The sequence below is a fragment of the Zeus faber genome (genome assembly GCF_960531495.2).
Source record: "Zeus faber genome assembly, chromosome: 8".
Classification (NCBI taxonomy): domain Eukaryota; kingdom Metazoa; phylum Chordata; class Actinopteri; order Zeiformes; family Zeidae; genus Zeus; species Zeus faber.
In genome coordinates, this window is record NC_137195.1 from 19105056 (window position 1) to 19128167 (window position 23112).

The 23112-nt window shown below is 45.1% G+C and overlaps 1 protein-coding gene across 3 annotated transcripts; it reads right to left on the minus strand.

The window, feature by feature from the left end:
- Window positions 1-381: 381 nt before the first annotated feature.
- On the minus strand, window positions 382-11910 carry LOC307234059 (vascular endothelial growth factor A-A-like). 3 transcript variants are annotated; one of them, XR_013844292.1, is made up of 8 exons: window positions 11171-11910; window positions 10230-10284; window positions 7522-7718; window positions 6807-6883; window positions 6678-6713; window positions 4043-4913; window positions 3888-3948; window positions 3184-3314 (listed from the first exon to the last, which is right to left on the minus strand). XR_013844292.1 is itself a non-coding variant. In XM_080005619.1 (7 exons), exons 1-7 carry the CDS (start codon window positions 11390-11392, stop codon window positions 2049-2051), a joined length of 741 nt encoding a protein of 246 aa, XP_079861745.1. In that variant the 5' UTR covers window positions 11393-11910; the 3' UTR covers window positions 382-2048. The 3 variants fall into 3 exon arrangements, 2 of the variants coding, with proteins under 2 accessions (XP_079861745.1, XP_079861746.1); XM_080005619.1 differs by lacking the exons at window positions 3888-3948; window positions 4043-4913 and adding an exon at window positions 382-2070 and having other exon boundaries at window positions 3183-3314; XM_080005620.1 differs by lacking the exons at window positions 3184-3314; window positions 3888-3948; window positions 4043-4913 and adding an exon at window positions 382-2070.
- Window positions 11911-23112: the final 11202 nt, after the last annotated feature.

The window sequence follows — 23112 nt, forward strand, 5'->3', positions numbered from 1 at the left end:
GTTGCTCTCTTAGACTTTGTCTCACTTTAAAAAAATGCAGTTTAGCCATTGAAAAAATTGTGTCCAGTGAAACATTATGGTAATCCACTGAGAGCTCCTGCAAGTTGGGAGAAATTTGGTGCAAAGTTGGTGCAATTTCTACAATTGCCCCAATGTGAAACCATATCTTCCTTTTTTTTTTTTTTTTTGGGGGGGGGGAGGACAAACTGTGTAAATCTCATTGTGGACGTAGGTTTCCTGGGTTGTGAAAGCTTGGTAAAGATTTGTTTTGATAACAGTTTGATAACTGAACAAACAGCACTCACAAATGGAATCCGAACATTATCTAAAGTCATTTTTTTCATGGAACCAAAAAAAAAAGAAAAAGAAATCCAGTTGATGTTTAATAAAAAAAGCAATATATATATTTTTTTAATAAATATGTTTTAATACACTAAAAACAGAAAGAGGGTATTAATATAGTATATCATTTTTACAGCACCAATAAATATATTAATGTGAAAATATACTAAAAATGTGGCTGTACATGATAAACATACAACAGAAAAAAAATCTATCAAATTAAATCCACGTAGAATGTTTCTGTCATCTCATCATCAGAGGACATGAGACTTCTCCGGGCCACGCACAGTTCTGTGTTCTGGCCAGGGCTGAAAGCATGTCCTACAGTCGCATTGTATTTGCAGATTCAGAACGTGTTCGAGCTGACTTGGATCCGCGACACTCCTCCGTTGCTCCCGGTGACGTGTCTCAGGGCACTCAAGTGCAAAAACATATGTCCCGACTGCCGGTCCAAAACCAAAAAAGGAAAAAACACCTGTGTTGGCGCATCATTTCACATGTTTGCTGCAGGGGTTTCTAGCGGTCAAGCAACTAGCTATCAGTCCCACAGAAATCATAGTTAGAGTCGCGAGCTATAATTTTATATTCGACCACAGAAATCGTAGAAAGCGTTCTTTCTTCAGGAATGTCAAAGTGTTACCTTTCTGGGTTTTTCTTTTGTTTTTTTTTGTACAAAAAGCAGTCTACAGTCATCCAAGTTTTGCATGTCCAGACACGTTGAAAAAATTGAATACAAATTTACTTGCATATAAATATATCACTTAAATACATAGAATATTCTAGCATTATAAATTAGATGTAGTGTACTATACAAAGGGATATCAGGTATGTATATACAGATCGTTACTTTAGCTTTAGAATGACCTGTCCTCTTTTTATGGATGTATAATTATTTCTTTGGAAAGCATACAAGGCATACAAAACATACAAATTAAATAAGGCAAATGGAGGTCATCAATTTCTTCAGCCGTGCGTTGAGGTCCACTGTCACTCGTGGAACAGTACTGCAATCAACTTGTCTAATCACTATTTTTGTCTCCGTATATACCCACCTTAATATCCCTTTTAAAGTATTCTCACACCAAATCCTATTGGGCGTTAGTCAGTACAGTGGCGGTAAAAACTCATCACCCCGAGGCGGTGACGTCACATCAGAGAGGGAACTGGGTCTCGCTGACTCTTCTCTAGACCTGGGAACGTGTGACAGGAGGGCGACCCGAGCGTCCAACCTCGCGTTACACTCTCCGCTCAATGTTTACACAGTTACATTTTAAAATATTCACATCCATAGCAGACCAGTATCCAGTGAAGTGTTCCATAGAATAAAAACAGTTTTTTTTTTTCCTCCCAGTTCCATTCACACGCAGGCCCAAAAAAGACTTGCCACCGAAACGTATCCTGTTCACACACCAGTGGCGCATTCGTTCACTTAAAATATTGTCTTGTTTTTTTTTTAGCAGCGATATACATTGTCATTGAACTTATAATATATATATATGTATATATGCATATATTTACATATATATTACTATCTTTTAAAAATAGACAACCGCAGGGCCTCTGTGTTTCCAACTGTTCTGTCCTTCTCCGCTGTCTTGCGTTGTCAATTGAACTCCTCGCAGGGAATGAATCCTTGTGTTTCAAAGTGCTGTGCCAAGAAAATTGTTACTTCATACCAAAGTCCTCCCCCTCCCCTGATCCTCGTCTCATCTCCTTGGTTTGTCACATCTGTGGAAGACAAGACGAGACACAGGTTAATTCTCAGGCAGCAACCCGGTTTACTGTAACTATGAATGTTGAAAGGGCTCGTGTAAGCCCCCACCCCCGGCCCTTCACACCATCACCCCGACGCCGAGTGGCCAATCGGAATCATGTCACTGGTCACCCCACCCAGCCACACCCCAAAGTGTGAGTTCTCTATACCCAGTGCAGGGTAGGGGGCCCTTGGGAGGGGGGGGTCAGTTCACGGAAGTAGTTGGGGTCAGGGGAGGTCATAAAGCGTTAAGGCCTCCTGGCGGCTCACATGGCGCCTCTGAATGTGGTTGCTTTTGCTGCGGAAAGGTTATTAGCACCACAATGCAATAGGCTGAACTCCTTGTTAGTAGTTTAGGATCGTTTCGGTTTTGTTTTGTTTCACGTGAAAACGTGTACGGATAAGAGAAATATGCTGTGAGGGGCAAGCTGCGTGGACACCTTTCCAGCATTTGTGAGCTAATTTGTGAGAATTCATCGAAATCGGGAACATTTGGGAACTCCTTTCCCCCCTCGCTCCTAAACATAACTGTACAAAATATACCCTTTATAGTAATCCCAATTACAAGTTCAGCAATTGGGTGTAAGTTACTCGAACCGCGGTTCGATACACCCCGCTAATGATGGGAAACAGATAGTGTGTGTCAAAACTACTGCTGTGATACACATTTTAAATTGCCATTGGAAATTGATCTTTCTGGGAAATTATCATGAAGAGTTCTGATAGTAGTTGAGGTCTAAGCTCAATCAAATATTTTTCATGCATATTGACCATGCTTTGGTATCGTTGACATTCAGACTGCAAATGATAATTCAAGGGGTCACCAAACAAGAATAAGAAATGGCACACTGAGCAGATCACAGCACTGTTGCATACGACAAAAGAAAAGGCAATTCAAGCGCAGAGCACAGAGCCTTTCCATCTAAAACAAATACCAACACACATCTAACAGCAGTGGGAAACATCATGCATTTCTCAACGGGAGTCACGTCATGCCACTGGCACAAAGAGGGGCACCGGAGGAAGAAAGTGAAAGTGAAGAAGAGCTCTGAGGCACGCCATTTATCGTAATGTATCGTAAACAAACCTGCAAGTTCTCTCGTTTAACTCAAGTTGCCTGGACTTGCAGTCTAACTGTGTGAATTTGCAGGAACATTTACAGGTGAGAGGGTCCTGCACAAACAAGCGCTTTCTTCTCTCTGAGCAAGGCTCACAGTGGCTGCAAGGGAAGCAAAAAGGGAGAGAGAGAGAGAGAGAGAGAGAGAGAGGGAGAGAAAGAGAGAGAAAATCGAAGCTATAGAGCGAATCTGGCAGAAAGGGCAGAGACACAGACAGTCATGCAACATCCCGACTAAATACCCCGCTAAGTACCCCGTCCCGCCACCCCAACTACCCAACCCTCAGGACAAAGACACCGACACAGTGCCAGTAATAGGTTCAATGGGTTCATTAGTCAGAAAAGTCATGTGTACGATTATCATCACATTCCCAAAATGGATTCCTTGTGGTGGAAAGGTTGCAGGAATCGATAATGCCAAGAGTATATCAAACACGATTCTGCTCGAAAAAGGGACAGACAATGTTTAGCAAATAAAAGCAGGTGATTATCTTATGCCCATGAGACTTGAAGTCCAAACACTGCTTTTCGTTCAATTATCTTTTCTCTTGCACTCAGCGGCACGATAAGATACGTCAAAGCTGTAGGCGCATGACCCCGTTTAAATGAAGGTGCAGCCTTAAGTTTCATTCACACCAGCAAGTAGCACTCCACAGCCGCTCTCTTTACACTCACCAAAATGTACATCACCACAGAACAAATCAGGTGCACGTCATGTAGTTAGGTCCACCTGGAGCTGCAAAGAACATTGAGCCTTGCATTTAAGCTATTTTTTCTCCTGCGGCTTATGCCATTTGAATGATTAAAGAAAACAAAACCTTTCCACTCACTTGCCCTACAGATGCACAGTGCAGGGGACTCGAGCCTAGCTCTGCTGGTTCAGAGTCAAGGCAGAAACCAAAACTGATGATTTAAGATGTCATACCATCTGCAAAGCTAAGCTTGGGATAGAAGGTCACCTGCTGGAGACAGGGACAGAGACGGGGACAGAGACAGATACGAGCGGGGTGGGGTGTCGTGGTGCAGCAAGAATCTTTGCTTTGACTCAGGCGGCCGATTCACCTTCAGCCTTGCAGCGCTACGCCGCGCACACGGGCGCGGCCTGCGCCGGTGCGGGTCAATTTTGCATCACGTTAAAGATCTCCTCAATTTAAAAAAACAGGAACGCAACCACCCAAGGCAGATCTAATCGCTGTACCTCTCAAGGCCTCAATTATAGTAATCTAAAATAAACTGCGATGTCTGCACTTGACAGTACAGTAAGGTGTATTGGCAGTAGCAGCTATCAAGACTATACTGGTTAAAAAAATAAAAAATAGAAAATTGAATCTGAAGCACAAACAAACACAGAAACAGACTAGAGACCTCCCAATAGCATTTAGACGTGGCATTCCCTAAACTGCCAAACAGCAGACCAGGAGGCAGGTTAAAAAACAATCCTACTTAATACAGATTGCAGGTTGGGGGGGTGGAGGGGGTGGAGTAAAATTGTGTGAAAATTAAAATGTAATCGCAGTCAGCATAGTTCGTAGTTGATTTTTTGTTTAATTTACAAAATACCAAAAAAGCTCCTCCGATATCAAGCCAACCATCAAGAGAGACACCTTGCCCTCGCCTAGACACACTGCGGCGCTGGCATAGGCCTCAGCAATCCTGCCGATGTCTCTCTGTTTCTTTCTCTTTCTCTTTTGGCCCTTGCCCCTGGAAAACAGAGAAGAGGGCACAAGAAAGACAAGAGAAGCCTAAGTAGGTGCAGGGACACTCGATGCAGGGTGAATCAATAGCGCTTCAAACCAAACAGGAGATGATCAATCCGCAGTGCGTCTGGTGACTTCTAATCCAGTCAGGCCATTAGCAGGCGCTATCGACGTGAACCGTGCCCGTGCGTTTGTTTTTCCGTGCGTCCGTGGTGTTTCAAAATCGGCATTTAGTTATCATGTACGTTCGGTTTTTTGTGCGTGTGCTGACGTCCTGCCATGACATAGGGTGAACTATAGCTGCCTACGTGCTCCGTGACAGGCGTGTGGCAAGGCTGGATAATGGCTCACTCAGCCCGAGGTGACTTAGCCCTCTCAACTACCATGATCCCATTTCTGCTCTACCAATCCGTTTGGGCGTTAAACCTGCGAGGCGCAGTCTGGCACACACGCACTGCCTTTATCCAATTAAACAAAGGGCGTTCTCTAACCTGCCACTGAGGGTGTGTAATGCCACACACACACACACACACACACACACACACACACACACACACACACACACACACACACACACACACACACACACACACTGGGGCTCACACAGACACGCTAATGGCACATCCCTCAAACACACACAACCCCTATGTCAACTCTTGACAGCGAGTGAGTTCTCTCACAGCCTGTATCCAACGACAGCATCTCGAGCGTCCGTCTCCGGGCTCATCCACTATTTACCCCACTAAAAATAAAAATAGGTTAACAGCATGACACCTGTTGCTATGATTAGACGAGGGAAGTAGCCGCGGGCCGAGGGTCAGGCTTGTGCAACAGGAGTCTGAGCGCAGACAGCCGCGGGTGGTCCGAAGCCAGCAGCGACACCTCAATTCTCTGGGCTATTACAGCCACACCATAAAGCACTAAAGCCCAGGGCCATAAGAGGAGCACGTGAGAGCCGCCGCAGCGTGAGAACGCTACAACGATAGAGGATCTGAATCTGATCTTTTCCATAGGCAGGGGACCGGCTTATCGCTCCCTTCTCGCAGCACCTTAGCGGAAGAAAGCGGAACAATGCCCATGCCTGCCCTGCCCAAAAAGAATCGGCCACACATAAGTCATGTCTCCCGTAGCCGAAGCTGCCACACATCAAAAAAATTATGTTTGCTAAAGGTAGACCTTCATCATCACTGATGTCGGGCACCCAAAACTTCCTGCCACTTCCAATGTGCTACTCAACTTGGCCAGATAAAGGAACAGGAAAGATGAGGAAGGGAATTAAGTTGTCAATCATCTCCGATGAATGTCTTTTGGGTTGTAAGATTAGGAGTACAATAAGCACGGCCATAATGGTCAAAGTGTCTGACCGCCTGTTTCTCGTTCAGGTATGGGTAGGACTTTGACAACCAAGTAGCTTGGTATATTCAAATACTAAGTTGAATACTTAATACTCTGCTTCAGAGATAAGATGAAATAACACTTTATTAGTCCCCGGGGGGAATTCGCCAGTTCACTCACCCAGTTTTGTATTTAGGCATTGGTATTACCCTCCTTTCTTATGACTACTATGGACAGTTACATATAATTACATTATAATCCAGTTTGCTCACCCCACCAACTTGTCTGACTTTGTTTACTCAACTATAATTTTTGTACATTTTAAATTCAAAGTTCCATTCCGAAGGTACTTTCCAATTTGAACAGTCACATCCTTCCAGCTCAGTCAAAACACACAACCATCAACAAGGATAAACAAAGAACATATACTTACTTTTCTTTCTTTGCTGCTTTGACTTCTGGCTTACACCTGACAAGAAGAAGTTAGAAAATACTTAGACCTTTGTGGCTTATGTTTAGACTACGACGGGAGAAGGCTTTGGAGATAGCGGGATTCTCTTACCTGCATTCACACTCTTGGTGCTCCGTGAAACTTAACTGAAAAACGTGTTGTGATACTTTCTGCCGGATTTGTAGTACCTAGACGGACAGAGAAGAACACCAGCTGAAGAGGGTTGGGATTTTAAGACGACACCTAATACCTAATAATTAAACTCCCGCTTTTGGAACACCGGCCTTTCTTCTATGAGTAACTCTGCAAATACTGACTCATCACCGAACTCTGGCCACTGCTCGACTATCAGATATAATAATTCAGCTACTGCCCCAAGACACGCACTTGTCTGTGCTGTTATCCCGTCACGGAGCCCTTTGTCAGGACAACGTCCATGCAAACGACACTTGGTAGGCGTAAACACGGTGCGCGGGGGGTAAACAACATAGCAGGCATGCCGTGGCATACTGCTGCGCTTTCTCTGATCCACTATCCTTTACTTATCAGGGTATGTCAATCTCTGCCCTCCCACGGCAGAGGAAGAAAACGAGAGAGAGAGAGAGAGAGAGAGAGAGAGAGAAAAAGCGGGAAGGCGAGAGAGAGGGAGAGAGAGAGAGAGAGTATGGGGGGTGACAGGCAAAGGGAATTCTAATGTTGATAGAAGGAATAAAAAACGTGTTGCGCAAAGGTATAACGACTCCTTTGCCGCGGTGGGTGAGACCACTCGTTCCGGCAAGGGCGACAAAAAAAAAAACGGGGGGAGAATTCCGACCCCCGCACTCACCTCCATTGTGACGTTGCGCGTTTGCGTGGGCACACACTCGAGCTCCTCGTCGTTGCAGAACCCCGAGCAGCGCTTGAGGACGACGGAGGAAGGGATGTAAGTGTGCTCGGTCTCGCCCGGGTACTCCTGGTAGATGTCGACCAGAACCTCCCGTGTTTTACAGATGCTCTTGTTATACACATCCATGAAAGGCACCACTGCACCGGAGAGCGGGAGAAAGGGGGGGAAAAAAAAAGGAAAATGTGATTGCCCGGCCCGCCACACAATCTCACCAGCACATTTGTTGTAACCTCATCGTCTTCTGTTATTACTTTTATGATGGATGACGTTGTACGCTCTTCCTTGCGGAGCCCGAAAAAGTCCTTTGATTGAGCAGTGGACGAGAACAGATTTTGGAGACCTCTTATGAACTAGCCTCAGCTTTCTGCGGTGGGGGCGTTCGGTTCCCTTTTCTCTGTTTGATTTCAACTCAACTCGTCCTCCCTTCTCCAACCACTTGCTCGTTTCCGCTCAGTAGAGGAGAGCACTTCTCCTTCTTTGTGAAAAGTAAAAAGTTACAGGCATGCCCAAGTGGTACCCATTACAAAAGCTTGGCAGGCAAACCACAGGAAGTATGGCGCGGGCCGCAACAAAGACACTTATTGCGGAGATGAGCGTCTTTCGAAAACAAAGTTCTGTCCAGCTGGTTTACAGTTTGAAGCCCACCAACACTGCACATATGATTCCGAATAGAGCCCGCCACTATCTTATCCCAGAATGGATTTCATCCCACAAGCCAGAAGACCGGTTTTCCAGCGATCCGGCGCTCACTCCTGACCTCCGGTCCGTCAAAGCAGCCGTGACCCTCAGGAAGCACGGCGCCAGAGTTCACCTCTGACATGTGACCCTTGGATAGCCCACCCCCGGAGGGGAGCCTGCCTCCCGGATTAATGCTGCAACAACAGCCTCTTGTCCTAAAACACTCCGTATCACACCACGTTGTGGTCCACCGTCACCAAACCCAAAATACAGATGTCATTGTCTGCTGACAGTGATTTCAAGCCACTGTTCGGTCCAAAGTTGACCTGACGGGTATACGCAATAGGTTACAAAATACCACCCAGGGGGCTAATAGCCAAGCACCTGCTCCTGGGAGGAGCTGTCTACTCCAGATTGCCAGTGGAGACACTGACCGGTTGGCCAACTGGCTGGGGGATAACATGAGACCTCCAGTAGACAACAGCTAAGAGCTGAAACACCCCGGGTTTCTAAAGATTCTCTCACCCCTGTTTCTTCTCGACTGTTGTGAATGTCTCTCCCTTTCTCCCTAATTCGGTCACTCTTCCCAGATTCCCAGTCCCTCCCGCGTATATTTATCTGATATCGGACGTAGTGCTCAGGTGAGTGGAAAAGCAGATCTGCTGTGTATGTGATGGCAGCGGATCTTGAGGACCGCAACATGCCCGGAGAGCTGTGATTTCTGATTTAGAGCGACTGAAGGCAGCTGCTGTTCTTTTCTATACAATAATAAATAATCACACAGCCTTTCTTCCTTTTTTTTTTTTTTTTTTTTAACTTTGAAAGGTCCTACGCCGGCCCCCGGTGATGCAGAGAAGCTCACTAAGATTGTTTCCATGCATCACCAGCCATCTGTCCCAGCCTTGGGCTTGAGCACACACACAAACTCAATGTCAACAAACAAACATGGCCATGCGTATGGCATTGGACCAAGGTTGTTCATGTGTATCCAAAATGAACAATCCCATCTGAACTTGCGGCTGTACCATAAAGCAGTAGTTTTCAAATGGGGGCTCGCGACCCACCTGTGGGGTCATAGTGCAGGGTCATATTGGTACTGGATGGTATTGATATTGGGGGGGAAGAAAAATCACGCATTTGAAAATATCTCTGGCAGATTGCACAACCTCTAAATGTATTGCATCAGGCCCGTGAACGTAGCCTGGATTGAATATATAAGGGATGGAAACTTAATCACTTGATCACTGTGTCCAGTCCTGTCTACATGTAAATTCTGGCATAACACAATTAGGAAAATGATTTACCGGCCCTTATAGGGTCTTTAATGTTTTCGCTCGCCTTGGCAACTCCAAAGTCCCCACCACAGACCTTTCAACCCTGTGCAGTTTTATGCCTACTGCCTTTCGAGCCAACAGCCTTTAATAACTTACAAACAAAGTTCAATTAATTTAACCCTCTGGATTCTTGGGCCTTTTTTGTCGTTTTGCTATACATTTACTTTCGCCTTTGTTTAGTACCCATGTAAACCGTCTTACCCCCAAACTCTTGGAGCCATTTATTTCCCCAAACAAACGCAGTTATAGGTCTGATTCATCGTTTTCTCACTTTAATATACCCTATAACTCCCAGCAGCAAAGATCTTATAACATATATAAGGATATATAGGCATAAAACATATAGAATAGAAAATATGTGTATTTTAGATTTTCACACGCAAATTGACGAAATCTCTGCGACGGAGAGAGGTTACCAACAAACACATTTGACGTCCCATTTGTTACAGCAGGGGTTAAATCTAAACACTTGGAAAGTTTTAAAGTACACTTCCAACGTCTGAACGGCAAGACCAGGCACATTCCCTACACGCCCACTAGGTGGCTCTTTGGCGAATCTGCAGAGCGAAGACAAAGATGCAATTTACCTTCTTTCTTTCGTTCTTTTTTTTTTTTAAATCAACAATTAACCCTTACCTTCATTTTTACCGCTTTTAACCATCTTCTCCCCGTCCTTGTTTATACTGGCAGCCTGTTTAAAAAAAAAAAAAACAAACAAAACAAAAAAACAAACAAACAAACAAAAACAAACAAACAAGTAAATAAATACAAAAATAAGCCCACGTTCACACGGAAGTCAGACGGAGGAATTCGGGGCTCGGGGTCTCGGGGTCTCGGGGTCTCGGGTTCCGCGTGGGCTACGGCCGGGGGCCACGCGCGCACCGCTCGTTTCGGAAACAAGTGCAGCGCGAGAGCATCACCCCGCGCGCGCCGGCCGCCCCCGCCGCTGTCGTAACCGGCGCTCGGTGTTGCGTGAGAAACGCGCGTGTCCACGTTTTCCCCGCGACAACGGGGGCTCGGGGTGAAAGTTCCTTTCCATCGGACTCGGGGGTGGCGCTCGGTGGAACGTGGTGTCGGTTCGACGCCGCTGTAGTAGAACGGCAACGATGATAAACGCCGGGTGGGGTTTAAGAGTTTCCCCGAATCGTGGGAAAGCCCGAGCTTTCTGAATGTCTACAAATATGAAATATATTAATATACGAGATCAATAGGGGTAAAAAAAAAAACAGGAACGCAGATGATATTTATGTTCGGATTATTTGATTTCTCCTCCACAATTTCCCAAGCTGGGGCCACGACAAAGCCATTAAAATGACAATAAATACATCAATAAAAAAGCGGCAGAGCCAAAATGATTCTTATCTGATAACGAGCTATATGTGGATACATATTTTCAGTAATGCAAATGTTATTTGTGATGACATTACAGGATACCTAACAGCAAATAGCATTTTGTTTAAAAATAAACATGGCAACAGTGGACCCTGTTCAGTTGAGTACATATGCAGGCAGATACCTTATACACATATACAAATATAAAATCATCATAATAATTAAAGATGGAATAAAACACCCACCTTTACAGAGGATATGTGAATAACTGCTGCAGAAAGAATTTGTAGCAAAGTGACAACAAAGTTCATGGTTGTATTTCCAAAGGTGAGTGTCGTTCTCTTAAAATTGCGGTTTTCGTCTGTTTCAGAGTTAAAAAAAATAATACAGCAACCAAAAAGGAAAAAAAAACCACCAAGCCCTACTTTAACTTCTTGGTAATTTGGGCTATAGCAAATCCATATCATCCACACAGTGGAAAAGACGCGCCACCAGTGGAATCCTCCAAATTAATTTGTTGGAATTGGTTTCCAATGAGTCTCTCGGAGCAAGATCAAAAGAAACGTAACATCCAATCCGTCGGTCACCCAAAGACAAAGGAAAATGTGTCTATTCTAAATCCACGATAAGGAAAAAAAAAAAATTGCCGTCAAAAAAAAATCTTCCAAAATAACGTTTAACGAGATCATAAACGACTGGAAGGTGTCATCAACTTTGCGCACTTTGCGCACTGGTCTGTGTGTGCGCAGTGACGAGGTACACGCTCATTGATCACCAGGCTCAACTGCTATAAAAACCCTTCCTCCGCACTGGGGGGGGGGGGGGGGAGAAACAAAACAACACCCCTTCTTCTGCTGTCAACTTCACTCCTTCCCTGTAATTGTGCTTCTCTTTTCTTTTCCTTCGGGGGCTTTGGCCGTCCGTGCGTTATAAATAAGGAGATTGTCCCGCACCACCTCCTCTGACTGTTGCCTGTGCTATTCTGCGTCTCGGTGCGGCGTTATTAAGGTAGACTCCAGGCAGCGGCAGGCGGTTCACACTCCCATTGGCTAAGATCAGGGCGGGACCACGAGCGCCCAACCAATAGCCGGCCCCCGAGTTTTAATACCCGGCCGCTTATTACTAACGCATTGGAAAAAGTAGTGTGTTTGCCGAATGGAAATTCTACATCATGTAATACTAAATCCAGCTGAAACAGCAGCGGAAACCGTAAAGTAAAGAAAGCGATAAGAAACATGTGATGGGGAAAAAAACAAACAAAAAAAAACAAAAAAAAACGATGTAAGCCTACACATCAACCAACAAAGAAATGGCAGGGAGCAGCACTATCCTACTGGTGCCCAATATGAGCAGGTGGCAGTCACGCCAAAGGAAGTACAAATGACATATTTCAGTATTACAGCATTGCAGATGAACACGTGGCAGTACAATAATAAGCAGTCCTAATAATAACAGTAATAATAAGGAGAATAGTACTCGTCGTGATAATAGTAATAGTAGAAGTAATACTGGTAGTACCCCTAATAATAATAATAATAATAATAGATAATTATAACTGCTAAGAAAAAAGTAGCAGAAGGGGGGAGCCAAAGAGAATTTTCAACGTTCTGGAGAGGAGGGGGAGTGGAGCAATTACTTCCCTGAGCTGGGTCATCAATTGCCAGGCCTGCCTGACTTTTAATTTCCGACCCAACTAACCCCCTTATTTTTTATTTATGTGTTGCCATGCGGTGCAACAACAAACAGGTACTTTTCAAATAAAACAGACCTTGAATATGTACGGTAGGCCCACCATAAAAAAAAAAGTGTTTTCATTTCATTTAATCAGCAGTTATTCTCCCTGGGGTCTACATTCATATTTGACATTGTGACAATACAGAGCCTTCCATCAAGCACAGAATACAACACATATCATTACAGATCAAACTGGACAAACACAAAATACACGCTACAATAAATATAATGATGCAAATAATACAAATAATAATAGTAATAATGATGATGTTGGATCTGTATCCATCTTTACTCTCCTCTATTTCTATCTCTCTATCCCCCTCATGCTAATGTTATTGATTCCTGATTCTAATGTTATTGATTCTATGGGTGTGATATACAGTTGGTTTGATTATTACAAACAAAATGTGCTGTCGCTTTGGACAATACCATCTGCCATATGGCATTATGTACTATATAGTACGAAATATAACAACACAAACTATAGCACTATAATACAATACATCTATTACAAACAATGTCATTTACATCAACTCCTCCCTATTTTAATTATTGACTGTAACAAATTCTTGTGTGTGTGTGTGTGTGTGTGTGTGTGTGTGCGTGCGTGTGTGTGTGTGTGTGTGTGCGCGCGCACGTGTCTTATATGAAAGAATCAACTCGCCTAACGCCTTTATAATAAAGCACCTTGAAAGCTCAAAGTTATGCTGGAAAAATTGTGTATTTTGGACTTCTCGAGAATTCTGAATGTGCTAGTTAAATTGCAATATTGGCATTAAAACTCTTAATAGACCTTAGTATCATTCTTTGTTTCTACGTTTATTGTCTTTCCTGGATGTCACGTTCGGAAATCGAGACTCATAACGTGATGGGCAACACATGTAAGCAATTAGTTGTTTGTTTGTAGTCTAATGGTATCTAAGGATGAAGAGATGTGGCCCGAGATTTAGAGAGTAATACATGAAGACATGAAGTCCAACCACCTTTTTAGTTCTCAAGAAACCAATATTCACCAGATGCTGTCACTGAAAACTGATTCTTTCACTTTCTATCTCTATCATATTACATCTTTCTTGACCTCTTTCTTTAACCATTTTCTCTTCCCCTTCACTCCCTTTCCCTGCACACGTGCGCCAAGGTTTCCTCGGCAGACAGCACCCCACAGTGAAAGCGTCTGTTTGGGATGAACTCAGGAATGGAGGAGGGCGAGGTGGGGATCAGACAAAAAGTCGGCCTCCGGGGCTCTTTCCAGAGCCCATCCCAGCTGCCGCAGCCCTTTCCTGTGTCAGTGGGGGGATTCTTCTCCTTCTTCGTCTTCTTCTTCTCCTTCTTCTTCTTCGTCTTCATCTTCTTCTTCTTCTTCTTCTTCGCCGCCATTCAGTGCTTCCCCCCGTCGTCACAGACCTGGGCCGCTGCTCTCCAAGCGGGCCCTTCACCAAAGCCACTCCACATAGTTTCCACGGTCCCTGCCCTCTCCAGCCTGCTTTCCTCCTGTTGTCCTTTCTCCCTTACCTCTCTACACGGGATGCGCTCCTTGACCCCAGCGGAGCGACCTGGGACGTGGGCTTGTAAAAAAAAAAAAAAAAAAAAAAAAGATGTCTATAATGACTTAACCGCCTGTGACCGCTCTCAGAGAAACAAATGTGATGGTGTTGGTGAAAATGCTCTGTACATCATGTTCTATAACGTTAATAGCTGGCAGCTTGATCGACAGCTCTTTTGAAATCTCGATGAGCGCGGGTGAGGCTTGATGAATGTTTCCCCATATGCATTTCATTGTATCCACCACTCACACAGTATGTCCATTTTTCCCCAGCAGTGAAGTGTAGCGAAAAAGGATAATGCAGAATTTGGTCATTTGCAATGAGTGAAATGGACTCCACAGGATGCCATCTTATAACAGTGTGTATCCCGGATGTCTATTGCACAGCTCTTTAAGAATGAAGAATTCACTGTCGCCCATTATGTATAAGTGCAGTTTTATTGAGCGGGATACAATAAATCTCAGAAAAATTGCCTAAATCTGTTCATTCTTTTTTTTTTTTTTTTTTTTTTTTTAACCTGTGATGTCAGCAGGCTTGGCATACAGCACAGGGTATTTGTATGCCATTGCATCCAAGACAGGAATCAATCTGCAAGCGGGGTTCAAGTTCTCAATCTGCAATGCCGCTTTTTGTTATTCACCAAGAAGCGCTCGCAAGAGTGACAAAACATAAACATCGAAAAAGAGAGTCAGACGACCACGTGTATTTGACAAAACCATGAATCGAGTCGGCGGAAATCGGAAACGGCAATTACGGCGTCTGGCCTCCTCCCGTGATGGTTCCAGCAGGAAAGGAAAAGGGAGAAGGTTGTTCTCCCGCTGCTCATTCATCTGGCGTCATGGAGCTTTGCACGGCTTTCAAACCCGTGGTTTGGCTGTTTGGTCTTCGCCTAACCTGCAGAGGACACTGGCGTGGAGAGTTGCAAACTGAGAAGCAGATAGAGAGGAGGGGATGCGTTCGCTTCCCTGAGCGCTCCTCCTTTAAAGGAGCGAGTTGTGGAAGTTCAAGTCACAGTCGTACGCCGGGTCTAATAGAGGCACACACACACGCACGCACACACACACGCACACACACGCACACGATGCACTGAGGCTTGTCAACCGATGTGTGACTCTTATTAATGAATATACGTATTTACTGCTAGTTAATGAATGAACATGGAACCTTTGAGGAGCTAAAGAAACGCTTATATTGCGCGGTACTTAATGTTTTAAGTCCCGCCACACCTTGACCTGAATGCCAGGGAACATATTATCCTCGCCTTGTTTTTTTTTTTTTGTTTTTTGTTTTTTTTGTTGTTGTTGTTTTCTTTTGTTTTGTTTTTTTTGTCAAGGCCCCTTCGCAGCCCCACTTATCTTTCATGCAGTTATGAGCTTATTTTGCCCGTTTTATTGTGTCTCTGTCGCGTGCGATACCGCGCCGGCTTGGGCGACGGGGGCATTGATAGTCTGGTGTATGCCCAGACTACTTTGGACGACTGATATACTGTACGGCACACGTTGTGCTTCTTTGACACCGTGATAGGACACCGACGCGTCGCGACGGATGCCTCGGCCTAGGCCGTCACCCTTCACCCTGATGCCGACCCGCCCAAAACCGGCTGATCTCCCGAAGGTCAGCTCTGCTCCTCTTCGCCGCCCCAGTCGGAGATTCCTCGCTCCACCCAAACCCCCTCCGCGCCTGCAGCCGCGAGGGCCGCTTTTTTCGAGGCTCACTAGACCTCTCACATGCTCGCCGTAAAAAACGTTTAGTCCGGACCCCGAAACCAGGGGAGTCACAATGACAACATGTGCGGCGGCGGACGGACGCAGACGCGGGTCGGAAAAAGCCCGTCGCAATCTCACGCGAGCGCGAGTCGGACGGGGGGGAAAGAGAAGAGCGGAGACGGGGAGGAGAAGGAGTCGAGTGAAAAGGGAGGGACGGATGAGAGGGAGAGAGGCGGAGGAGGAGGAGGCGGAGGAGGAGGAGGAGGAGGAGGAGGCGTCGGGTCGTGTTTCTTCTCCTTCGCCGCGATGTAAAACAATCTGCGAGGAGGACACCGCGGCCTCCGAGCGCACGGCGACAGCCTCCCCCGGAGTTTGTGTAGCTTTGGCTTTTTTCTTTTTTTTTTTTTTAATTGAAGAATAACAAGCGAGCGCGTCCGCCGCCGCAATTTACGCCCGCTTTCTGCTGATGCCGCGAAATCCCCAGCGGATTTTCTCGGGGGGGCGGCGGGGCTTAATGAGCTCTCTTCCTGTCCTGTTCGCGCCAAACCCCCCCCACGCCCCCCACGCCAAACATACACAGGCACGGGCTTAGGCCTGCGTGCGCTTCTGGAATCCATCTGCGGGTAGAGCGGCTGTGCCTTCCCCAATTAGCTGGCATGTAAAGGAAAGTTTATGACAACATCAAGGTATTTGATTATCACATGCGATCCTGGCTTCCTCGGATTTCAACTCTGAACCGCAAAAGAGAAAAAAACCCTCGGCTTTGATATCAGGGCGCTCCAATTCATATACAAACCCTGCCGCCGAGATGTGCCTCCATCGTCTGGGGAGGTTATAATTTATTTACAAATCCACTGTTATCACTGGTTAACATAAGAGATTATAATTATAAAAAAATAACGTATTGTGAATGCACATCATTAGTGTCAATCCCATGAGAACAGTTAGCTGAACTTCCAGATGCTTGGGGTATTTATAATAGTAATTTTATAGTATAATAGTATAATAATCAGTCAGATAAAAACTTGCAAGGACAGAGACAAAAATACATGGTTTGTTTGCAAGTTGCGGGCGATGGGTCACGCAACATATAATGGCGATAACGTGATTCGACCGAGAACGGAGGAGCATCAGAGGGCCCAGTTGTATTTAGATTATATCATTCGTCATTCGGTCATTCGTCAATTTAGATCGGACCTCGCCAACAGCTCACATGTCCTCGGCGTTACGTCCATAATCACGTTACTGTGTGGAAGCAAAAAAATAAAAAATTGATTCTTCCTTAAGCCGGGGCGAGGATTTGGACTCTAAATATGTCGTTGAATTGCCGCGGCGTATCTTTTTGTGAAACCGAACTTGATATGTCATATGCCTCAGAAAGATAAGTTTAAAGTGTATCGTGTGATAGATAATCATGTTGTACCCTGACAAACGGCAGCTCAGCTGTTGTGTCTTAGGGGAGACGTTCTCACAAAGAGCAGAATGCCTGTGGAATTGTGACATTACATCGAATGTCACGCCTGATTCATATTTAAGGTTTGGGTTATGCTCCAAAGTTTATGCTCGTGTCCAAAGGGCTTCCTAACCGCAGCGCTGGCCACGCAGTTCACCAGCGGGAGAATGAGATCCTGTTTCCTCTGATAAGTTCTTATGTGTATGTGTGATCTTTAATGCTCAACACAAGTAAACCTTTGACACCTTTAAGCCCCTCTGCTGGTTGTTAAGTGGTTTCTCAGCACTGTGCGGTGCACGGTTTCTAAAGGTCAAAGAGTGTTAAATCGAAATGCAAAGCTGTAGGCAGATTGCATGCTACGTATTAAAAAGTGGTGTGTGTGTGTGTGTGCGTGTGTGTGTGCGCGCGTGTGTGTGTGTGCGCCCGTGTGAGCGGAGGCCATTAGTTGTTGTTGTCAAAAATATTTTTGTAAATCACCATAATGATATAATATACATAATATTCTTTCAATTATTTTGAGTTATATTTATTTGCCAAGCGTTATATGGTTAAAAAAAAAAAAAATTAAAGCTGCCTCTGAGTCTGCTCTGAGTCTTGCCCTCAGAGCCCCGGACCTGGCCAACAAACAAACATGCATGAGAAAAAAAAAATTCTCAAGAGAGGAAGAAAGAGAAAGGAGGCATCACTGTCCATTCCCCAAGCTTAAATGGCTTGGACCTACGTAATCTTGAGCTGGCTGAACAACTTGGGATCTGGGACTTCATAAAATACAGCGTTTCCCATAAGTTTAGACCAATTTCCTTTTTTTTTTTTTTACTCTGAATGTTTAATATCGTGGTTGGTAATCTGGGCTAAAACGGTCACCTCAGCAGGAGTCCCTCTGGGTGGTCCACTGTCTCCTCTAGGACCCAGACAGACAGGGACCCTGTCTTCCTGGAGTCTGGCTCCATGAGGACTTCCCATGGGACACAAGGGACTATCCATCCCTTCTGGCCAACCCTTCCCCATGACACACATGCTACACACAACCAAATTCATAGCATTTTTCTGAGAATTTGGTGAGATCCACTCTCACAACTTAAAGGATAGCTTTGCCATTTTCAACCCAGGCCTTATTAAAAAAATGTTGGTTCCCACCGTTCATAACTGTTTGTCACACAACCTCACTAAACACTTTACTACTGAGAAACTTACCACTATGCTGCAACATCTCACTGTCAAGTGCAGTACAATGGAGGAAAACATTTAAGCTTTAAAAAAAACGTGTTGAATCTCCTTTCATTCAGAGTCAGAATCAGAATCAGAATTAGCTCATTCTGCCAGGTAACATTTACATATAGAAGGGATTTGTCATGGTGAGAATTAGTGAGTTTCCACCGAAGATTAGCATTGAAAAAAGCCTTCTGTTAAAAATAAATAAATATATAAACATACAAACAAACAAATAAAATAATAATAATAAACAAAAACAGGTAGGGCAATATAGTATCAGTCTATATATGTTAAAGTGAGAGAAAAGAATGGTCAGAAACAATGTGCAAGTACATCTTTTGCACATCCAATACATGTTTTTTAAATAAAATGTGATATTACTGTTTTTCAAAAACATGTCCAAAAACAAAGATGTGACTATAATGTGAGTTTCTGGTTTATTTCATTTTTTTAAGGCTTAAATGTCTCCCTATTGGGCTTCGTTTAAGTGCAGTGAGTCGCGGCAGCAGAGTGATAAGTTTCTCAATTGTAAAGCATTCGGCGAGGCTGTGCTATAAAACAGTTATGAACGACTAAATCAACATTTCGATGCAAAGCTCTCCTTTCATGCACGAGAATAAATTTACTGTAAATTACATTTTTACCGGTAAGAATGTCTCTAAGGGAGAAGGAGGTTAAAAATGACTATGTTAGCTACTGAGGGGAAATCTGCGAAAGAGCGTGACTCCTGCAGGGGTCAAAATGGGATTGAGAGATCGCAGCACTGGAATGACAATGATAAAACCGTCCGTATGGAAATGGTCCCCTTCTGTGCTTGTTCCTGTTTCCCCCAAAACCCCATTGACTTGCAAAGGAGGGTTCCTGTTTGCACCCCACACTGAGAGCGATTGCCGCAGTCGCCTGTGTGTGATCCCTCAGAAAAAAAGAAAGCCTCCAGGTGAAACAACAGATACGGAAATGGCGGGCCTTGCCTAAGACAGCTGAGAGGAAAACAAACGTGTCGCCTCATGGTCTTTGAGCCAAAACGCAAACAGCAACGTCACTACACACACACACACACGCCCTGCTTTGTTGTTGCTGTTGTTCGCAGATACACTCATTTCCATTCATGAAAGCCTCAGCCTGCATATCAAAGAAAGCACTGCGTCATCCGATGGTCCCTGGCACATAATAAGAGAGGAATGGTTACCGCTTGTTGTCTGTCCTACCACTGTTCTGCAAAATCTAAAAAAGCAAAAATCCACAGTCCAACACGGCAGAGTCCAACGTGCCATCACTTTTCACCACTTCTTCCTGACTTCGTCTCTCAGCTTGAAATGCCTCACCTTGACGATACTGTCAACTCAGAACTCAAAAAATAATTGATATAATGTTTTATTCCTACATGAACTTCCACCTTGACTATGTGTTTTTGCTGAACATCGGCCACTTGTTGCTGAGTTGTAATAGGTGGAAGACAGTCATTCTTATATTTATCACTTTCTTTTTTTGCTCCCGAGTCTTAGAGTCTGCTGCTCTACATAAGTCAATTGACCACAATGTGTCCTATATTTAGTTTTTTACCACTGCGGACACTGGATAATGTACAGGTATGTCAGTATGGCAGCCTATTCATTTCATTAAAAGTTACTCACTCATACAGCCATCATCCAGATTTAGGCCTGTACAGCATCCACAATTTAAGGCAATTTAAAGTTGTTTTTCATTGGTTTTAAAGAATACAGCCACAAAAAGGCACTATTTGCTTGTGGCGGTGCAGGTATCATCACAGAGCACATAATTTTCTTTTGTGGCTGAACTGCTCTCTGATCATGATGGGCAACGTGCAGACTGTCAGGTAATCCTCAGTCTCTCACTATTAAACCCTCACTGTGACTGTCACCATGTCGCTCCCTAAATCAGACACATTGTCCTGTCAAAAGTTTTAAAAAACATGACCTATGTGGACCTATGTCACAGGAGAAGAGGTTTATAAATCTGGGGCAAAAAAAAAAAAAAAAAAAAAGTGTCAAGGTATGGGTATTTGTGGCATCCACCCCCCGCCCCCCGCTCGCCTGTTCTCTGAAGTGGTCAATGTGTTAGGTTGCTTTCATTTCCATACATCCTGCTCTTCATTTGTACAGCTGGAGATTTGCCGGAGCAATTCAACTAAATTGCTTTGCCCACAGGGACCAGAGTTTGGGGATTTGGGTGAAGTGCTTTAGCAATCACACACATCACGTGTGCGTGTGTGTGTGCGTGCGTGCGCGTGTGTGTGTGTGTGTGTGTCTGTGTGCGTGCGCGCGTGCGTGTGTTGCGGGTGGGTGTGGGTTTGCGTTAGGATTGGAGGAATTTTTGTGAAAACAAAAAAAAACAAAAACGGTATAATATTAGTACGTAACTTCAGATGGCAGGTCTTTAACGAAAGACCGTGACAGGTTTGATCTACGATCAGATCGAGTACCACCGCTGGGTGCGTTAATGAGAGGCTCATTCCGGTCGCTGATGATCGCACTCTGTCTTTCCATCCCCGTCTGACGTGCACAACACAGACACGCACACATACGATGTGCGCCGACGTACAGAACCCGTGAGGAACAATATCCTGTTAACAGGGGAGGAAAGCTGTGGCCCCTTGGCCCGCGGAGTGTCTCGGACACCTGGGGGGAACCTCACACCGCTTGTTGCACAAACTCGCACCTAATCATGTATTTTTCCCACCTCATCACTCCAGGGGGACAGAACATTAACGTAATAAGTCATCGAGGAAAGCAGTTGTCCTCACCATCACATTCCAAGGTCACGTCCGGTGTTGTTTATTCACAAGGACCCTTTTTTCCAGGAGTTCTCCGCAGGTGGCGGAATGCGAAGACACACCGTCGAGAGAGGCGAGTAATCATGCATGAATACATTACAAGTTTTATTCAATTAAAAACATCACATTTAATGCCGCAGACAAACACGCATGAACCGGTGTGATCTAACCATTTACGCAGTGACCGCAACTGTCGTATGATATCACAGTAAAAATAACATTGGAGAATAAACTTCCTCTGACATTTAGTTTGCTTTGCTTGTGTTCTCATCTCATTCCCCTGCCTCGGGGGAATCGGTACGAATGGATTGCAAATGATTCTTCAAATAGAATTGTATATAAACAATAATAATTTTAAAAAGTCATAGTTGACGTGCGTGCCTGCAGCTTCCTCTGGACTCTCCCTCTCTGTGAAGCTGCTTCGCCCCCCTTCCCCCTCATCGTTGTACAACATCCAGCGGCATTGTGTTGTGCCACAAAGTTGATCTCGCTGGTGAGTTTTGTGAAAGGGAGTAGGTCCATTTGGATTGTGCTCTTACAGATCGAAGATTGTTTAAGGTGGGGTCCCGTATCCTACCGGCCTCACAGGTCAGCCGGTTTTATTGGTCAAATCCACCAAACCGTGGGCGGTAGCGGCCTTTGCCGGAAATTCAAGCTGGCGTGAAGCGCGCAATATTGCACAGTTAGAAGTGTGACAAAAGTTTGAAGATGCATCCGGTGCATGTGAACGCACTATACCTGTTGGTCTTGTTTGGGACGAGCAAGGCGGAGCAGGTTTTCCAGCCCAGCGAGCAGGGAAGAGGCATGGAAGAAGATGACCAAGATTCAAGATTCAAGAGGACCCAGCTATCTTATAATGGATTTGGACGAGCCGCCGAGGCTCCTTTTTTTTTTAACGCTAATATTTTCGAAAAAACGTACGGGTCGTTGAAAATACGTCAGGGATTTCAGGAAGCCTTTTCAGCTTGGCCATTTGGTTCGGGAAAGCTTGCTCACCTGAAGGTAAAATCCCCCAATGGTCCCCCAAAGGCCAAACTGTATGGGTTCTCTTAGGAGGGGAGGTTCAACGAGGGGGGGATGAACAACTCCATGTAGTACGGAGCCCCCACAATGGTGCCATTTTCATCCTGACTGGACGTTCAGGATATTACCCCTCAATCCTGATTAGTCTGCGGGGAGAGGCCTGAGTCACCGCGAGTAAGTGGTCTGGCTGTCTGGAGCGCCGACGTCACGCGGCCACCCCGCCCTCTCCTCAGTGACTCGGTGCGCCAGCTCCTTACGCAACACCTCGGGAGACGCACGCAATAAACACAGAGCATATGGTATCCTCACGGAGGGAGTGACTGTTTTGTGCACCGTACGGTTTTCCCATAGTGGAGCATGACAACATGCAGGGGAACCCTCGAAACAAGACAACATTCTTCACATCTGATGGAGGTTAGCGGAACGTCTTATTAAAACACGCAGGCACGCACGCACACACACACACACACACACACACCCACACACACACAAAGACAAGCTCTCAGACTTGCATTCAAAGGGAAGGTTTAAACACAGGCATAAACATTATTCACCGCATGTCTTAACACCCTTCCATCACACGGCCCTTCTCCTCAAGCCTAATTCCGTTGGATCTCCCCAGCACTCTACCGGGGGTGGAAAAGGACCAAGCGAGAGAGAGTGGGCTGAGCGAGAGACAAACAGAGGGAGAGAGAGAGAGAGAGAGAGAGAGAGAGAGGGA

What these genes read in the sequence shown, in the direction of transcription:
- LOC307234059 (XM_080005619.1), bottom strand. Translation starts at nt 11,392, where the DNA reads ATGATATGGATTTGCTATAGCCCAAATTACCAAGAAGTTAAAGTAGGG. An exon ending in CGCGCAACGTCACAATGGAG is followed by an intron (nt 6,884 to 7,521) that starts GTGAGTGCGGGG and finishes CTGTCCGTCTAG; the next exon opens with GTACTACAAATCCGGCAGAA. An exon ending in AAAGCAGCAAAGAAAGAAAA is followed by an intron (nt 3,315 to 6,677) that starts GTAAGTATATGT and finishes CTTCCCTTGCAG; the next exon opens with CCACTGTGAGCCTTGCTCAG.